The sequence below is a fragment of the Schistocerca piceifrons genome, chromosome X, assembly GCF_021461385.2.
Source record: "Schistocerca piceifrons isolate TAMUIC-IGC-003096 chromosome X, iqSchPice1.1, whole genome shotgun sequence".
Lineage (NCBI taxonomy): Eukaryota > Metazoa > Arthropoda > Insecta > Orthoptera > Acrididae > Schistocerca > Schistocerca piceifrons.
In genome coordinates, this window is record NC_060149.1 from 1,868,421 (window position 1) to 1,889,397 (window position 20,977).

At 38.4% G+C, this 20,977-nt stretch overlaps 1 protein-coding gene across 6 annotated transcripts in view; it reads right to left on the minus strand.

Annotated features, from left to right (window-relative positions):
- The window catches only part of LOC124721943 (biotin--protein ligase), a 439,412-nt gene that overhangs the window by 215,866 nt on the left and 202,569 nt on the right, over positions 1–20,977 (minus strand). For all 6 annotated transcript variants that reach the window (XM_047247106.1, XM_047247104.1, XM_047247103.1 and 3 more), the window contains one exon: positions 6,087–6,410. In XM_047247106.1, the coding sequence (XP_047103062.1) occupies positions 6,087–6,410 (324 nt within the window). The remainder of the gene's footprint in view (positions 1–6,086; positions 6,411–20,977) is intronic.

Genomic DNA, 20,977 nt, shown 5'->3' on the forward strand with positions numbered 1-20,977 from the left:
CACGAATTTCCCCCATCAGTTTTGCGTTCTTTACTTTGGTCCCATTCACGGAAGTTATCACTCCCGTTCGTTCTCTGACCAGTCTGCTCATTCCAGCTGCTTTCTCCCTGAGAATTCTTTTGATTTCTCTCATGATTATTATTTTGGTGATGATTATTTAGATTCCCATTTTGATAACTACCACCCGGTTTGCTCTGAGGTTTGAACTTCAAAGCCCTCTCTAATTTTTCTACAAATTCTAGAAATTCGTCCACGGAATCACATAAACTATGGACAAGATCCCACTGCAAATTTTTGGGTAATCGCCTTTTTAACGTGGTGATTTCCGTTAAAACCCCCAACGAATGTTTCACATGCATAAGATTGCCAAGTTTGCACTTGCAAAAATCTCTCATTGTCCCATTACCGTACCTGTAACTTGGTTCATTTAAAAATTCATTTTGGATCCACGTCTGTTTTGCCTCGCTCCAAAATTTATTCAAAAAACACTTTTCGAACTCTTATTGTATTCATTTTATTTCCCAATCCCTGGATCATTTGCATTAGCTGAGACATCATATCTCCTCCACAATCATTCCACTTGCCTGAATTCCTGCTAGTTACACTTTCACGCTCTGATTTTGGACTAACCAGCTCACATACGTTTTCAGAATTACACATACTAGGTGACTGTTTTATATTCGCGAGATCTGTAAGTGGAGCGTGAACTTCAGATTTAAACACAAGATGCTGCCGTCATACTGCTGTTGAACTGCGTCCGCCACTGGAGAAGTAACTGTAGCTGCTGCTGATCGGTTACCGCGTGTTCCAACCATCTCCGATATCGCTGTCCGTTAAAAGCGCTAACCGCTAACGTTCCCTGCACTCAACTTATTTAGACTCTGAGCCCCCATGCAAATTCCCAAATTAGATTAGGACCTCTATCGATAGCATATGTTAGCTGCGAAAATGACTGGGAAATTTCACTATTTCCAGAAACTTACTTGCGGCGGGGGAGAGGGGGGGGGGGGGGGGAAATGATCTCACACTGTCTTTTGTGAGAGGTTCACTCTACAGAAATCTCTACTAGTTTTGCAAAGGTTTTTACACTTTGCATAGTACGCTGAATAACAGAGAGAAAAGGAATTACCGCTTTGCAGGACACTAATCCCAGACGAGCCCCCAGTTGCGGGATTTCAAATTAAAAAATTAATGGTGGCCCTCAGCTACGTACCCTTAGACTCAGAGCTGAAATATTAAAAGTTTTGGTTGGTTTTGTTGTCTAGGGGCTGGGATATGCAGTTGCTGCATTACAAGCCAAATACTGCTGAGTCTACAGAATACAATATGAATATACATATGAATCGAACGGTCGAAGGTTCCTATCACTCGGCAACTGCGAATTCTGAATGTAACAAAGAAATTTATAAATGAAAGATTGCAATTAAATAAAATCTGCAGGTACTATTTTTAACGACTTTAAATGATGAGTACGATAGCAGAAGTACCTTTAAGAATGCCGTTTCTTACTGCAAAACATTTATTGTTGTCGATGGTCCAGCACTTAAATAAAATATAAGTTGAATAACAGGGAAACAATAAATTCCTACTTCATGTAATTAGTTACGAACAACAACATAGCTTGCGATCACTTCTAAATGCATACTACGTCTTCACTGCAGATGCCACGGAAATCTCATAAGTGCACAAGTCGGCACTATGAGATATTTCTATCTCCCGTGACCACGCGCAATCTGTTCAACACTCTCCAAGTATTTTCTGCGACTGTCCGTCGCACCTTCCCATCCAGCACTCTCCTCATGTCCTGTGCGACCCGATGCTCCTCCCCCACTTTCATACCAATCTCTCCATTGACTTTGGTAGTAGCCTACCATAGTAACGAGCACTGTGATTGGCCAGAGTGCTCCCGCCACGTCTCCAAGCCAACACACACTCACAAACATATTGAAACACATACGAAATACTGGATTTACATTTAAATAACTTGAAATTGAATAAATATTCCTATGGTAGGACCATAAACATGCTCTCACACACATTATTAAATACATAAACAAATCGAATAAACATATATCAAAGGAATAGAGACAAAAGTAGGCCAGTAGCCTAATGTCTCTGTGCTTTCTAACACACAATAAATATTTGACCAATTTCTTCATGAATAGTATATATCGGATATAAACAAAGACATAGACAGATGAAGATATTTATAAGAATGCTGCTACCATTTTTTTGTGTAACTGTGGAGTACTTGTGGCCTGACGCGATCAATAGCAACCGGCCACTTTGACCTCCAATAACTCATGTACTATTCAAGTTACATGCCTATAATTCATACCAATTTAGGTTTACACTAATAGCTTTCTAAAGACACATTGATCGACAAAACTGGATGAAGCATTTATATTTTGGAAATTCGTTGCTGGGTGTTACTTGTATAATTTACAGTCAGATACTAAACTTTAAACTAATAAAGATATTGAAAATCTGATTACACCATAAGAATCATCATGCAAATAATGGTAATGTACATGTTTCTTTGTAAGGTGTCTCGATTCCTCTGGCTATTATTCATTTCTACATGAACCATGAAATGTCTGCCATTACGGTTTCACAAAGTCCGTCGCCATCTTTGGCACTCCCGGCACACAAATCTCCTTCACTGACACAAACCACAGTCCTCAACACAACGTCAACACGGAATTCCCAGCGACGCGGTCAGCCTGGACCAAGCGCTGGGGCTACCCCTCTTGCTCCGGCTAATGTTCAGCACCAGGCGGTTGCTGACGAGTCCCGACTTGCCAAGCGGCCCGTGCGGCCACACCAACTCCGAACTTAGATTATTTTCAGGGCACCAAAAGTCGCCCGTTACCTCACACGCTCTGTGCGTCAACTTCCAAAAGGCATTTGATTCAGTTTCGCACTGCTGTCTAATGAACAAGATAAGAGTACTGGTAATATCAGACTAGTTGTGTGATTGGACTGAAGAGTTTCTAGCAAATAGAACTTAGCATGTCATACTCAACCGAGATAAATCTTCAGATGTAAAATTAACTTAGGCGTATCCAAAGGGTACGTTATAGGACCATCAATTTTTTATCTATACTACTATATAAAGACATCATCGTTTAATGTTAGTCTAAAAAATTTCGAAAAGTACTTCACCAATTAACATCAAATTTTTACATGATTTTCTAAGAAACATCCAAATGGACACAGGCTATACATCTTTTAATATTCATAATATATAAATATATATGTAATATTATATAGTTACCATAAATCTCGAAAAGCTCTTGACCAATTTACTTCAAATTTTTTACATGATATGCTAATATACATTCAGATGAACATGGGCTATGTGTTTTTTTAAATGACTGTGTTGTACATATGGCTTATCAGCTTATGATTCTAATAGTACTGTTGAGTCTGAATTGATTGAATCTTTGTAATGCTACTCATTTACAGATTACAACTACATGAAATACTGTCATTAAAACTACTATCCTTACAGATCCTGTACCTGGAGAGGTCGCTCTCATATCCCTTATACTGATAAGCCCAACTTATTTAACCAATCATTTTAAGTGATTTCAATTCCCACTCAAGGTTTCATTTGCAATAACAATAAACAATGGCCAAGGTCAGAGAGAGAGGAGTAAGAAGACAGTGCGCAGGGGGGAGGGGAGGGGCGGGACGGGGACATAAAGAGGAGTAACGGTAACGAGGAGATGAACAGAAACGGGGTGGGAGGAGGTGACGCACGCAGAAAGACGGGTGGAGGAGGAGATGGACAAAGTGATAGCAGAGGAGTAGAGAAGCTCTGTGTGTGTGTGTGTGTGTGTGTGTGTGTGTGTGTGTGTGTGTGTGTGTGTGTGTGAGAGAGAGAGAGAGAGAGAGAGAGAGAGAAACGGGGTGGGGGGGGGGGGGTAGTTGTGACAGAGAGGTAAATCTCGCTGTATGTGATAGATACATGCCACCAAATCGCTGCACACACCAAATTTGCATAAACCAAAAAGTCATTTTATATGTAAAATATGGGATTAGATTCTCATTTACTCAGTTATTAAGTTTAAAATAGAAGAGTTTCTTAGCATTTTCACCAAAAACAACCATTATGATCTTTCTGAAATGCATTTCAATGCAAGCTTTATGTGCTAAAAACTTACCACTGAAACACACCATACATTATAAAATCATTATTTTATCTGCAATGAACTCCCAGCCTGCTCTTGGCACAACTCCTTAGTGAGCTAGGATTTTGAAAGTGGTATATCATACGGTGTTCTGATCTGCAATGGCCTGCAGAATTTCCTTCGTAAAGATGGGTGCGTCTGTCCTTGTCAGCCTCAAGAATAAGGTGCAGTTCGTTTTTCAATAGAAATGAAGCTGTGACTAAGCATCTGTTTCAAAAATAAACCCATTTCCTAAGGCTGAAAATCTGCTTCATAATACAGTCTTTTTCTGTTACTATTTCTTAAATGTCTTTTTAAATTCCTTGGTTCCAACTCCATCTTCTGTACCTCAGCTTAATGTCATCAAAGATAAAACAATGCTTTAAGCTATCAACCCAACCCGACCTGTGTTGGATCATCCTCTTCTTTTGTTAAGTCTACCTACAAGCTCTTGGCCTTAGCTTAAATAGCAGCTCCAGAGGGAGGGGATGTGCTGTTGATTGTGGTGCCCAATCCAACGGCTTAGCAGTTTTTCCATCACATCTGAGCAATATGTGGCCACCCTAGACACATTTAAGGCAGTTAAACAATGAACAATTTTTTGAAATTATTTTGCACTGTCATGAAGAGTTCTCACAGTGGATTCACTAAGTCCCAGAGCAAGCTGAATGCCGACAATATGCTCACCTTTCTCACAGTGATTCAAAACCTCTAACTTCATTTCTACTAACTACGGTCTTCACTACACGCTTCTTTCCCTTGACAGGCACATTTTCTTTCCTTTTACCTGGCATTTTCCTTTTACACAACACTGTCAAGTGCAACTTCACTGATCTACTGACATCAACTGATGACTCATGTCTCAACAAAGACGACAGATGTTGCACATTCAGATGCACTTTCACAGTCACAATGCTACAAAATTGTATCAGAATGCAGGAAAACCTACAGGAGATTGATGCTTGGTGCAGGAATTGGCTGCTGACACTGAACATAAATAAACATAGCATATTGTGCATAAATAGGTGGAGAGATCCATTATGTATGGCTATACAATTGAAGAACAAACACTGGAAGATATCAAATCCATATCTGGAGTAAGCATATGGAATAATTTAAAGTGGAATGACCACACAAAACTAATCACAGTTAAGGCAGATGCTAGACTGATATTCACTGGAAGAATTCTCAGGAAATGTAATCCGCCTACAAAGGAAATAGCTTACAAATTCCTTGCTTGACTAATACTTAAATATTGTTCATCAGTCTGGAACGCATGCCAAATAGGACTGATACAGGAAAAACAGAATAGCCAAAGAGCAGCACATTTCATTATAGGTTCACTTAGTAAGAGTGAAAACATCATGGGCATGTCAGCCAACTCCAGAGGCATCCATTGCAAGAGATGTGTTCATCACAATATGGTTTACCGTCAAAATTCAGAGCACAAACACAGCTTGGAGAGTCATACTGGCTCATATTTCTTTCTCTTCTTGCCCTGTCCTGTTTTGTTCCTCCAATGTCATGATATAGTTTCTCCTATTTCTTCCCCTCATTAGCTGCACTGGCTCTATGACTATAGTAATCATTTTCTGCATATAACCATGAGTTTATTTGAATGACAACTTGTTTTGTTCCACACTGGACATTCTATTTACATCACACATCTTTAGCTGTAATACAAGAAATGATGGTTTCAAAAGAGAACAACTTCAATAAATCATTCTATCACATCCTTTCATCTTTCGGTTTCACTAACAACACTTCATGCAGAAAAATATAACAGCTTATGGATAAATGGCTCAATTTATCAAGGTTTCTGAATACATGCAAATTCAACCAATTATAGGAAAATGCAACAGAAGAAGATGTTTACATGACTGAAATTTTTATTAAATTACAGGAACTCACCTTAAATCTTCAAAGCGAAAGAAGCGTCTGTGCTCAGGTGATGGCTGGTAGCAAAAGATATGGTGCATTAGGCTCACACGTTTCCACTGACCATACGAAAATTGCACTAATTCACGCTCACGAACCTCTGCAGTACGGAACATTGGCAGCATTAAATGAAGAAGATCTGAGCATAGGCACAATACTTTTCCACCTTGTAGCAAATAGTTGATTACACGTGATCCCAGCTCATGAGAAACATTTCCAGATACAACCAACAATTGGGTATTATCCATCCACGGTTGAATTAGCAGCTGCTCCTGAGTAGTTGTATATACTGTATATCTGAAATTCACATGACGTTTAGACTATCCATAGTACAACAGTAAAATATTTGAGTTAGTACGATGCACGAATCAGTACTGTTTAAAAACATTAAATCTACTCATAAGTCATATCCATCATTCAGCATATAATAAGTATGACAGCATTACTAAACCTATTTATTTGTAAGTAAAAGTAAAGTAGGCATCAATTATATACTTGTTAATTCCAACAAATTGTTTCTCTAGAACAAAGGAATTAACAACCACAACAATGTATTCCAGTTTCTGTATGTGCGGTGCTCTTATACTTTAGGCCAGGCCTGGTCAAACAGCACTTCACAAGTGCGAGCACTCCAGCCTCACTCCTACCTAATGCTTTGCTTCAAGTGCAGAGGGGAAAGGGGGGGGGGGGGTCTGAGTGATGAGGAGAAAGAGGGACATGAAGGCTGCAGCCAGAGGCCACTAGAGCAAAGTGGTAGCCTTCTCAGATGCCAAACAGTTTGTAGACAATACTCATTGTGTTGAATTAGATTTACATTCTGTACTAAGAATACTATGGCATCTACACACTTGTCCAAGAAAGGAAAAGTGGAAAAGCTGCATTGTTTTGCACTGAACAGGAATTGCTTCATTTTTCACATTGTTTGAAGGCCATGCAAAGTGCTTAGGGTAAAGAGTAAGTAGAGTGGTGTCCAATATTTATGGTCAACATCACCAATTATTTGAATTAAATGTACTAGTGCAAGGCGAGAATCATTTTGTAACAGAAATGGCTGACAGGATTGAGGCTATCAAACGAAACTTAAACCTATGCACAAATCAGCTTAAAGTTCATGACATGGAACATTTTCCAGAATTAAATGCAGTCATTTGTGTACCAGATGTGACCAACTACATTTTAGTAATTGAAATATTTCACAGTAAGTTCTCATACAGAGTCCAATATTTTGCATGACTGAAGACTTATTTTGATTTATCCATCAGATCATTCTCGCTTGTGGCTGCTCATTTCTTCTGACTTGAACTGACAGATGTACAGTGATGCATCCAGCTCAATGACCTGTTTGTTCACTCCAGGAATTTACAAGACTTTACAAAATGTTACCCCAATATCCTCAACTGCATAGCCAAGCTACTAAAGTTATTTCAATGTTTGGTTCAACACAGGTGCAAGCACTTTTCTTCTTCTTTTTTTCCTGTTGTGCAACTGACAAAGTTTCATCAACGGCTGGGTTTAACAGATTTTAATCTGTGTAGATCCATGTGTTTGACTACATCACAAACCATAGTTCCAGATATATTAAATATTCTACAATTGAAATATGTATAAATTTATGAACATTACAACTTAATATATGTAAAGCATTCAGTAGTTCTTTTCACCCTACTAGCACCATCAGATGTTCAGGACGGGTGGTAGGGACAGAGCATTGAGTGACATTATACTGAGTGCACTATCCGAAAATTACCTCGAGCAATTAAACAGAGAACTGACTCGTGGAGATAACATCTTGGACCTACTGATAACAAACAGACCCGAACTTTTCGACTCTGTAAGTGCAGAACAGGGAATCAGTGATCATAAGGCCGTTGCAGCATCCCTGAATATGGAAGTTAATAGGAATATAAAAGAAGGGAGGAAGGTTTATCTGTTTAGCAAGAGTAACAGAAGGCAGATTTCAGACTACCTAACAGATCAAAACGAAAATTTCTGTTCTGACACTGACAATGTTGAGTGTTTATGGAAAAAGTTCAAGGCAATCGTAAAATGTGTTTTAGACAGGTACGTCCCGAGTAAAACTGTGAGGGATGGAAAAAACCCACCGTGGTTCAACAACAAAGTTAGGAAACTGCTGCGAAAGCAAAGAGAGCTTCACTCCAAGTTTAAATGCAGCCAAAACCTCTCAGACAAACAGAAGCTAAATGATGTCAAAGTTAGCGTAAGGAGGGCTATGCGTGAAGTGTTCAGTGAATTCGAAAGTAAAATTCTATGTACCGACTTGACAGAAAATCCTAGGAAGTTCTGGTCTTACGTTAAATCAGTAAGTGGATCGAAACAGCATATCCAGACACTCTGGGATGATGATGGCATTGAAACAGAGGATGACACGCGTAAAGCTGAAATACTAAACACCTTTTTCCAAAGCTGTTTCACAGAGGAAGACCGCACTGCAGTTCCTTCTATAAATCCTCGCACAAACGAAAAAATGGCTGACATCAAAATAAGTGTCAGAGGAATAGAAAAGCAACTGGAATCACTCAACAGAGGAAAGTCCACTGGACCTGACGGGATACCAATTTGATTCTACACAAAGTACGCGAAAGAACTTGCCCCCTTCAAACAGCCGTGTACCGCAAGTCTCTAGAGGAACGGAAGGTTCCAAATGATTGGAAAAGAGCACAGGTAGTCCCAGTCTTCAAGAAGGGTTGTCGAGCAGATGCGCAAAACTATAGACCTATATCTCTGACGTCGATCTGTTGTAGAATTTTAGAACATGTTTTTGTTCGCGTATCATGTCGTTTTTGGAAACCCAGAATCTACTCTGTAGGAATCAACATGGATTCCGGAAACAACGATCATGTGAGACCCAACTTGTTTTATTTATTCATGAGACCCAGAAAATATTAGATACAGGCTCCCAGGTAGATGCTACTTTCCTTGACTTCCGGAAGGTGTTTGATACAGTTCCGCACTGTCGCCTGATAAACAAAGTAAGAGCCTACGGAATATCAGACCAGCTGTGTGGCTGGATTGAAGAGTTTTTAGCAAACAGAACACAGCATGGTGTTCTCAATGGAGAGAATGGAGAGACGTCTACAGATGTTCAAGTAACCTCTGGCGTGCCACAGGGGAGTGTTATGGGACCATTGCTTTTCACAATATATATAAATGACCTAGTAGATAGTGTCGGAAGTTCCATGCGGCTTTTTGCGGATGATGCTGTAGTATACAGAGAAGTTGCAGCATTAGAAAATTGTAGCGAAATGCAGGAAGATCTGCAGCAGCTAGGCACTTGGTGCAGGAAGTGGCAACTGACCCTTAACATAGACAAATTTAATGTATTGCGAATACATAGAAAGAAGGATCCTTTATTGTATGATTATATGATAGCGGAACAAACACTGGTAGCAGTTACTTCTGTAAAATATCTGGGAATATGCATGCGGAACGATTTGAAGTGGAATGATCATATAAAATTAATTGTTGGTAAGGTGGGTGCCAGGTTGAGATTCATTGGGAGAGTCCTTAGAAAATTTAGTCCATCAACAAAGGAGGTGGCTTACAAAACACTCGTTCGACCTATACTTGAGTATTGCTCATCAGTGTGGGATCCGTATCAGATAGGGTTGACGGAGGAGATAGAGATGTTCCAAAGAAGAGCGGCGTGTTTCGTCACAGGGTTATTTGGTAACCGTGATAGCGTTACGGAGATGTTTAGCAAACTCAAGTGGCAGACTCTGCAAGAGAGGCGCTCTGCATCGCGGTGTAGCTTGCTCGCCAGGTTTCGAGAGGGTGCGTTTCTGGATGAGGTATCGAATATATTGCTTCCCCCTACTTATACCTCCCGAGGAGATCACGAATGTAAAATAAGAGGGATTCGAGCGCGCACGGAGGCATTCAGACAGTCGTTCTTCCCGCGAACCATACGCGACTGGAATAGAAAAGGGAGGTAATGACAGTGGCACGTAAAGTGCCCTCCGCCACACACCGTTGGGTGGCTTGCGGAGTATAAATGTAGATGTAGATGTAGATCTAATGTACTCATTTCATTAAGTAATGATGTTAGTGCTTCGGCAGGAAAATAAAAAGTTGAAAATAACCACACGTGATAAAATCCTGATTATAAAAGTACGCTACAATATTCACCTCTTAGAAGTAGTTGCACTGTGTTTCAAAACACATCGTCCTAAGATTTCCATATGTGGAAGCTTCAACATATAGACATCTTACATTACACACCTGCTCGAAATAGCACAGTGGAGGGGGAAACTGTAGTGCTGAGCAGACTTGGCTGCATTTGTGGAGCACAAGCACACCCCATTAACACAAATCTGTCAGTATTGTATTAGGCTATCAATACAGATGACCTTTATTACTCTACTCAGAATTTTGTCTGTTTAAGACAGAGTTTAAAAAACGCACATTTGTAGGAACAGTTAACGTCTTCTTTTTTATTGTTGTTCTAACAGACAGACTATTTTGTCATGAATAATCATCACAGGTGAGCTAGGGATAAAAAACGAAAGATTCTGTTAACCACCAGACTACTGATTAATATTACAGTAATCACCACAAAGAATTTACACAACATATCACTGAAATACTCAAACTGATGACAGTTTAAGTCAACAGTTTTAACTTTCAATCAACTGAAGTAAATACTAATTTATTTGAAATAGACAATGAAATAGCATTTTAAAACAGAGGAAGAAGCATTTGTATGAGACTGATGGCATTAATAGCTTTTTGAAATACACTATGCATGAAAACTATACTGGCTTTCATAAATAAGGGAGACCTTACAACTCAGGAACACCTAGAGCAACTGACACTAAAGCTGGGTATTCTGTTATCATGGTAGCAATGGAGAAAAGAAGCACAAGTAAACCAGACGCATTGCAGTCCACTCACACACATACCACAACTACATTTTTGAGAGAAGGGCAGCAGCTGGTGCTGTTAGAGTTAGGCAAGATGGTTTAGATCACCAGCTTAGTGGAAAGATATTAAATTTTCAGTGATTAATCCTGTATCAACCTGCAAAGTGATAACAGGCATGTGTTGATGATAAGTGGAGCCCATTATAAACCACCATACACCTTGCCACAATAGGTATGCCTTTGGGCAAGACAATGTTTGTCTGTCATGTAGTATATACAGGGTTATTACAAATGACTGAAGCGATTTCACAGCTCTACAATAACTTTATTATTTGGGATATTTTCACAATGCTTTGCACACACATACAAAAACTCAAAAAGTTTTTTTAGGCATTCACAAATGTTCGATATGTGCCCCATTAGTGATTCGGCAGACATCAAGCCGATAATCAAGTTCCTCCCACACTTGGCGCAGCATGTCCCCATCAATGAGTTCGGAAGCATTGTTGATGCGAGCTCGCAGTTCTGGCACATTTCTTGGTAGAGGAGGCTTAAACACTGAATCTTTCACATAACCCCACAGAAAGAAATCGCATGGGGTTAAGTCGGGAGAGCGTGGAGGCCATGACATGAATTGCTGATCATGATCTCCACCACGATCGATCCATCGGTTTTCCAATCTCCTGTTTAAGAAATGCCGAACATCATGATGGAAGTGCGGTGGAGCACCATCCTGTTGAAAGGTGAAGTCGGCGCTGTCGGTCTCCAGTTGTGGCATGAGCCAATTTTCCAGCATGTCCAGATACACGTGTCCTGTAACGTTTTTTTCGCAGAAGAAAAAGGGGCCGTAAACTTTGAACCGTGAGATTGCACAAAACACATTAACTTTTGGTGAATTGCGAATTTGCTGCACGAATGCGTGAGGATTCTCTACCACCCAGATTCGCACATTGTGTCTGTTCACTTCACCATTAAGAAAAAAATGTTGCTTCATCACTGAAAACAAGTTTCGCACTGAACGCATCCTCTTCCATGAGCTGTTGCAACCGCGCCGAAAATTCAAAGCGTTTGTCATCGGGTGTCAGGGCTTGTAGCAATTGTAAACGGTAAGGCTTCTGCTTTAGCCTTTTCCGTAAGATTTTCCAAACCGTCGGCTGTGGTACGTTTAGCTCCCTGCTTACTTTATTCGTCGACTTCCGCGGGCTACGCATAAAAGTTGCCCGCACGCGTTCAACCGTTTCTTCGCTCACTGCAGGCCGACCCGTTGATTCCCCCTTACAGAGGCATCCAGAAGCTGTAAACTGCGCATACCATCGCCGAATGGAGTTAGCAGTTGGTGGATCTTTGTTGAACTTCGTCCTGAAGTGTCGTTGCACTGTTATGACTGACTGATGTGAGTGCATTTCAAGCACGACATACGCTTTATCAGCTCCTGTTGCCATTTTGTCTCACTGCGCTCTCGAGCGCTCTGGCGGCAGAAACCTGAAGTGCGGCTTCAGCCGAACAAAACTTTAGGAGTTTTTCTACATATCTGTAGTGTGTCGTGACCATATGTCAATGAATGGAGCTACAGTGAATTTATGAAATCGCTTCAATCATTTGTAATAGCCCTGTATTTAGCTGGATACCAAATCTCCTTATTTTTGCCAATGACATCATGATGAGTTTATCATACAAGAAAACAATGTTTCAAAATTGTCTAATTTTTGCATTCTGCAATTCGCTACTTTTCATTTTCAAATTACCAGTTCCAGGCAATGTTTCTTATCTTCAGATAACATGTTGTAGCTACAGAGGAGCCCACGGTAAAGGAACTGCCTGTTTGCTGTCATACTGCTCAATAATCCTCAATCCCTGTTGTGCTGAAGTTTTGCAATAAGAAAGGCAGTCACTTCCTATGGCATTCACAGAGAATACCATATTGCTTTTATACATCACTGCATGAGTAGTATTGATGATAGTCATCATTTGCACACTGAACTGACATTAATACATTAAACTATCTATCTTGTATATTCAACAACACACAAAAAGGACGAAGAAAAAAATTTGAGCCACCTGTCAACTAATTCCAATCACATTAAAGTACAGTACTGCTCATAAAAGAACCATTGTGTGTGAGTGATGAAGTTATATCATTTTGAAACTCAGCATATGGACACACCCTCTAAAAACTCATAAGAAAACTTGTCATACAATTATTAGAACTACAAACTTGGAAAAGATGTTTGATGTTGTGAAGTGGGGTAAAAAATTGAACAACCGTACGAAATATTTTGAAATTGGTAAAATCAAAATATGTATCTCAGTGAATCCATAAAAATTCTGGAATATAGCAGTATGTTCCTGTGTTGGTTCAAATCACACTTTGGGCAATTTTTTTATGATTTAATATTTTGCGTCTTTGAACAAAACCAAATCAAAGGAGTGAACAGATTACAGTGCTTACTACCAATTTCTGAGCTCTCAAAAGGTACAAATGGTCAAATGGCTCAAAGCACTATGGCACTTAATATCTGAGGTCATCAGTTCCCTAGACTATGAACTACTTAAACCTAACTAACCTAAGGACATCACACACATCCATGCCCGAGGCAGGATTCAAACTTTCGACCATAGCAGCAGCGCAGTTCTGGACTGAAGCGCCTAGAACCACTCGGCCACAGCGGCCGGCTCAAAAAGGCACATCATGTGGTATCTTTGCCACCTGATAGCTCATCCAGAGGCTCACAATTTAAGTGAGCATCTGCATCCAGTTAGGAAGAGTAAGAAGTAAGGAAATACGTCTGAGCCAAACACTAAAGTGCCAACTTTGAACATCCTCAAATTCTTTCCAGAAATCAGTACAATCTGCCAACACTGCTGCAGTACTTTCCAACTACAGGTCTCACTCTCACTTGAACAGCCTGTTTCTGCACATTTCAGCAGCCTAGTGACAAATGAAATGCAATGTAAGTATATAAATCCAGTGTTCAAGGCCACTCCATGTATATTTCTGTACACTACTTTCCATCTATATACCAAATGGACGTTTCTAATCAAAGTACAATGACAACTTATTTTACGTATATTTCCTAACATGCCACTGATAGCTATTGATGTTCACTTCTGATTTGATTTGATTTTTTATTGGTCCAGTTTTATCATACAGCACAAATTGTACAATTGATATTGGACAGGTAAAAGATAAGTTACAATAATACACAGTATCAGCAAAATAGTAGGGAAATTAAAAATAGGTACCTATTACAATTAATTTTGTTACGTATTCAGAAATTCTCTGACAGAATAGAAACAGTGCTTTACTAGAAATGCCTTTAGTTTAGCTTTAAATATTGGATGAGTAGCATTTTTTATTTCCTCTTGTATCTTATTGTGTAGTATTACACCAATGTTAATTATGCTCCTCTCATAGGTGGTTGTTCTGTGATATTTTTGATGTATATTTGATTTCCCTCTGGTACTATAGTTGTGTACATTTTTGTCCTGTAGCAGTTTGCCTGTTTTCAGGAGGTAGTTTCTAGTGAACAAGATAGTTTCATAAATGAATAAACTTGGAACATTTAGAACACCAAGCTCAGTAAAATGGGATTTACAGGACACCATCTTTTTAAAGCCACAAATTATTCTTAGAGCTCTTTTTTGCATTCTAAAAACCTTTACACTGTGAGCTGAGTATCAACAGAAAACGATCCCATATCGGACTAGTGGGGGGAACTGTGCATAGTATGCCTGCAGTACTGCTGTTCTGCCTGTTGAAGCCTTTAAAATTCTTAGGCCATAGCACACAGATGATAGTTTTCTAGACAAGTTATTTATGTGTGTGTCCCACTTTAAGTCTTGCAGAATCCACAGACCCAAAAATTTTAAGACACTTACATTTTCTACGGGATCATTTTGTAATTGTGCTTGAATAGATATTTGATTAGTTGGAGGAATTAACTGAAAATCGACACACACAGTTTTTTCAGTATTTATAATGAGTTTGTTTTTTGTGAACCACTCAGAAAGTCTTTTCATAGAACTTTCTACTGTGGACTGCAAAGTTTCTGGACTGGATCCAGTGAGCAATATGCTCGTGTCATCGGCAAACATGATAGTTTTTGTGGGACTCATATATTCAACTAATTCATCCACATAAATAAAGAAGAGTAGTGGACCTAAGACTGAGCCCTGTGGTACACCATATTTTACTGGTAATTCCCTAGAAAGAAAGGAGTTGTTTCTGGTTTTATTCATTTTGTTGAATCCATACTGAAGTGATACTTTCTGCCTGTGGTTTTTTAGGTATGAACACAACCAGCTATGTGCTACACCTCTTACTCCTCGACTTTCTAATTTTTCGAGCAGAATGTTATGGTCCAGGACGTCAACAGCTTTTGATAAATCTAGAAAAATACCTGCAGCTAATTTATGTTGATCAAGGGATTTTAAAATGCAGTCTAAGAATTCGAAAATTGCTGTATGTGTAGATTTAGACTTTCTAAAACCATGCTGGTGTAATGGAAAAAAAGGTGCATATTTATTTATAAAACTTAAAAGCCTGTCACAGAAGAGTTTTTCTAGAATTTTTGAGAAGGAACTTAACTGTGACACGGGTCAGTAGTTTGATATTTTTTCAGAAGAACCTTTTTTTAGCAGTGGAAATACACCAGTTTTTAAAGAGAGGTTGAAAATTTTTGCCAAGGGCTTTGTTATGTGGTGAGCACATACTTTTAATATGAAATCAGGTACGTCATCAAGACCACTTGACTTTTATTGCTTAATGATTTAATTTTACTTATAATTTCATTGGGATTTGTTTCATAAACATATATAGAAGCAATCGAGATCCCTGACTTGTTGGGGAAACTTGGGACTGGTCCTTGACGGTGTACTTGAATGAGGTCTTCAGCTAGTGAAGTGAAGTATTCATTGAATTTTTCCACAACTGAATTTGGGTCTGTGACTTTTGAGCGTTCTAGTGTTAATGATACATTCTTTTTCTTTGGTGCTGAGCTACAAGTTTCTTTCTTTATAACTCTCCACGTGGATCTCATTTCATTAGATGAGTTTCTTATCAAATTGTCATTCCACATAATTTTTGCCTCTTTGTCTACTCTACCATAGATTCTTTTGTAGGCTTTTGAATAATCTGCGAATTCTTGGGTTACTCTATATTTCTTACAACAGTACTGAAGAAATCTGTTTCTCTCACTGGAAATTTTTATGCCTTTAGTTATCCATAGCTTATTATTAGTAGGTTTTACTGTTTTTACTACTTTTGGAAATGCTACATTAAAATAGTGAAGAAAGATGCTCTGAAAACTCGTGTACATGCTATCACCATTGTTCTGAGTGGTAATGCTTTCCCAGTTTTCCTTCGCCAGTAAGAGATTAAAAATTATAATGTTATATTCAGAAAAGGTTCTTTTTTCAACTACTTTTTCGGAACTGCTACTACTTGTTGGCATTTCTATGCACAGCAGCTGTGCCTCATGATCACTATAACCCATGATCAGTACCCTGCTTGTGAATCTGTAATTTGTTTCTGAGATGAATATTTGGTCAATAATGGAATTTGTGCATTCTGTTAATCTTGTTGGGCAGTGTATTGTGGGGATCATATTGAATGTGTTGGTCATATTTATCAAAGCATCTCTGGAGCTGCTGTCTTTTGAAAAATCAATACTGAAATTCCCACAAAGCACTACCTTCATATTTAGTGTACTTATCCTGTTCAGCAGAACCTCTAGTTTATTCATGAAGACTGGCAGGTTTCCACTTGGTGCTCTATATATGTATATAACTATGAAATTAAGCTCTGGCAGTTTAGTAATGGAAAGTTCAAAGTCTTTCTCAATTGAGTCAATATAACTTTTACTGACATCACAGAACTTTATTTGTTCTTTCACAGATAGCAGAGACACCATGTTTGGAAAACTCTCGACTAAAATGACTTGCTAATCTATATCCTGAGATTGAGGTTAATTTTACTTCTTCATTTTGTAGCCAATGTTCAGTAATGCAAATTATGTCTACGTTTAGTGCATACTGGAGTAGTGCTTCCAACATGGAAATTTTATTTGTGAGTGACTGAACGTTATGGTGTAGTATAGCAAAATCTGTGTATTTGGTAACTGTGGCTGAAATGGTTTCTGATTCTTTATCTAATGGCATTTCTAATACAGCACTTACCCTAAAAAATTTTCAGTATCTTTCTTGTGTGTGGCTTCTGTTTGCTGGTGGCAATCAGCAGGTGAGTTAACTTCTGGAGCTTGTATAAGTTTTGCTTCATCCACATCTGTCCTCTTCGGTTTAAACCATTGCGTAATATTTGTTTGGCTGATGACTTGATTGTTTGTTTCTCGTCTAATTGGTTTAAAGCACTTGGTAATTTACGTTTGGCTGATGGCACAGCTTGTAACTCGTCTAAACCACTTCTTAATCTCTGTTTGTTTGACACTTATACTTTTTTCTTCACTCTTCTTCGAAATGCGAGTACATATTTTTTTGGCTAGTAATTTCTTTCCTCGCGTATTTAAATGAAGTCCATGGACTTCATATTCCAGAGCTTTTCAAAGCCTCCTTTCCCTGGCACAAATGTTCGCTACCATTAGGGTGCTTTCCCTATTGCAGCAACTGCTTCTGAAACCAATGCTGACAACTGCTCAGTGCTTTGGCACATATAAACAGTTTTATTGTTGTAATGTGATTTTTCATGAAAACTGATTAGTTAAGGGAGTGAGTACCATGCAGAGTAATCAACCTTAACCACAAAAAAATAAATAAATGGATGGCATTTTCCAAACATATTCTTGCAGAAACTTGTTTTGTAAGTTCCAAATATTAACCACCATATCTCAATACTTATTTTCTTTGACGATTTTTGTCTGTAATAACTATTCTATTTTTAGATATAATAGTGCTTACCATGATCACAATCAAAGGTCTAAAAATGATTTACACAAGATCTAAAACATCTAAGTCTTGTACACAAAAGTGTTCATTATTCTCCCACAAACATTTTCAACTCTCTTCCATCACATATCGAAGTCTACGTTACTGGCTTGCCTACATGTAAATATAAATTAAGGAAATACCTTATGGAAAAGTCCTTCTACTCCCTTGATGAGTGTCTGGAGATAAATAAATGGGTATTTCTGTAAATTTTTATTGTCATTTCTACTTTATGTTTTGAGACTTTCTATTTTTAATGTGTTAGCCATAATTCATCTTACTTGTTTGGAAGAAGGACAGTTATAAATATTTTTTTCAGAACTTAAATTCACTTTTAGTAATTCTGTCATGTTACTTGAACTATATCTTATTAGTTTTGCTTCAGCCTTTAAGCTTATCTACCAGTTTATGCCTTATTTTTGTTATTGGACACATATTTATTGTAGCTCTATGCTTGTAAACCTGACTCATCCCACATCCTTGTGATTCATCACAATATTAGTTCAAGGAATTTGTAATAAAAATAAGTAGAAATATAGACACACCACACACTTTTGAGGTCCAGAAATGGATACATGAAGAAATTCAGCTAACACAGAGATATAATAGATATTCTACTAGACTTTGTTTACAAGCCTAAGTTTCAGCCCAAACAGTACCCAAAGTTGTGAGAATTCAGAAGCTGCTAATGCCAGTGTCGGAAAATTTCAACATTGGGATGGTAAAGTTATTAATGTTATAACTATTCATGAATGATATGACATAAAGAACATTAAAGTATACAATTGATGCCATGGTTTAAATTTACCTAATATTCAGCTGAATTACACTCTTATCATTATTAGCTTATGTTCAATGTTTATTTTAACAAAACAAAAAGTTACTGCAAACAAACTTGCAAGAAATATCATATACCATTAAGAAATTTATAGTTTTGACACCAAAATGGATTGTGTCTCTTAGCAGTTTTCATGATTACCACAAAAACATGGCAATACATATGTAAGGAAACCGAATTAACTTGATGATGTTCAATGACTAATCAAACAGTGTATTTACAAAAACATACATTGAAAATTGTTTGCTGATGCAAAACAAAGATGCAGATAAGAGCAAATGTATAAGTCGGCACTGTCAACCTTTTTACCTCTGCATCTGTGAGAAAGAAATGATATTAATCAGTTTATTAATTAATTATGTAGCTTTCCTCCTATTTTTGGCACATTGATGATGAACAAATCTCGAATACTGATGGCTACTAAGAATTTTTCAGAGTTTTTATTTTGTTCATGAAGCAGCTTGATATGACCACAGTGAACATGTATGACCATCTCAAGGTACTGAACTGAGACTGCTAATGAATGGTATTTGGAATTGTAGACATAAGAGGAACTTATGTGATATACCTCCCAGTTATTTTACTAGTTACTGAACAGAGAAACATGCTGCTAAAAAGAGTTGAATCCCCCAATTAAAATAATGAAAAGCTGTTCATTTATGTGGAAAACTTGGTGAAATTCACAAGGCAGTCAACATTCATCAGCTGCAGATGAAGGATTTCATAAAGCAGCAGTCTGATTTAACAATTACACCTTGATAACCCTCATATAAATATTATAATAATCCAAGAATGTCATTAATTTCAGATAGTGGTAAGAAATAAAAAGCTGGAACAAAGTGTGCCAACAGTGCGATACTTCCTGTGTCGATACCACACATCTGCCTCAGCTTGGTAAATCACTACCTCTTAATTTATTGAGTAGGTTGCTATCACAGCATCCAAAGAGTAAATGTAACTATACTTTTGCCTCTTACCCTAATCACAAAAATGGGCATCAAACACTACAGTGCTCCTTCACATCAGTTTCTGATCACACCCGCCTCTGAAGGCGTTACAGTGCTTAAGAGTGCAAGATATTATGACCCACTCAAGCAACAGATCAATTATTGAAACATATTCCTCCTACTGTTAGTGTAGTTGAAGGTTGGTAATATCACAGGAAGCATTTGGTTATTTTGTCTTCATCTACATTTCTCTGCGCAGCACTGAATTACGTGGGTTAATTCACTTGATATTCACTAGCCACCACGGTGAAATGTTCTATCGCACAGAGTCAGTATTTTTTCAGGGTGTCTACGTGGACAAGAAAAAAAAATTCCCAGATTTCCCGGTTAAAAACACAATTTCTCCCAGATGAAATTACATATAAAGAGGGTGAAAATACAGTTTCTCCCGGATGAAATTACGTATAAAGCGGGTGAAAATACATCCGTGTTAAGCAACAGTATACTTTCCCTCGGGCTGTAAACCCTATCAGTCCTTTGAATAGTGAAGGTCTTATACCGGCTGAGGACGTCCCAGCACTTAAGGGAACAGGAAAAACAATGCGTTTGGAAAGATGTTTGATGCGAGACAATATAGACAGATTTTATTTTCGTATTGCGAAAGTATATACACAAATTCCACAAGTTACAGCACGGTAGCTTCCGAAGCCTTAAAATAGAGATTGCTTTGAGCGATGCACTTTTGTCAGCCAGTCATAGCTCATGTCACGTGAGACGTGATCTCGCTAGCGAATGACGGCAGTTATTCAGAGCACGAGGCCTACGAGAAAGACAGGCCACGGTGCGTACGTTACCGAACGTGGGCCGAGCTCGCTCAACTCGGCAAAGTGCGTTTCTACACCGGTTAACGTAACTAAATGTGTATGTACGAACGAGAATTGCATCGACTATTGGAATCCACTATTATTAGTCCTACAATGATAGGAAGTCCGTAGGCCTACTAACAGGCTCTAATTTGGCAATTAAAATCATACCAAAATGATTATCAGTTGCGTAAGGCACCACATCTTCTATGAAAGAAGAAGAGACTAAATGCTGTAAATGAGCGGTTATACCATTTCTATCGAGAATTGATTTTAAATTGTGTTGTACGAACAGTAATCAGTAAGACTTCATAATAACGGATTGCAGTACAAGATGAAATTCTCGTTAGTATGCACGCACCCGGTTGCGAGTGAACAGATTTAAATGCGCATTTTG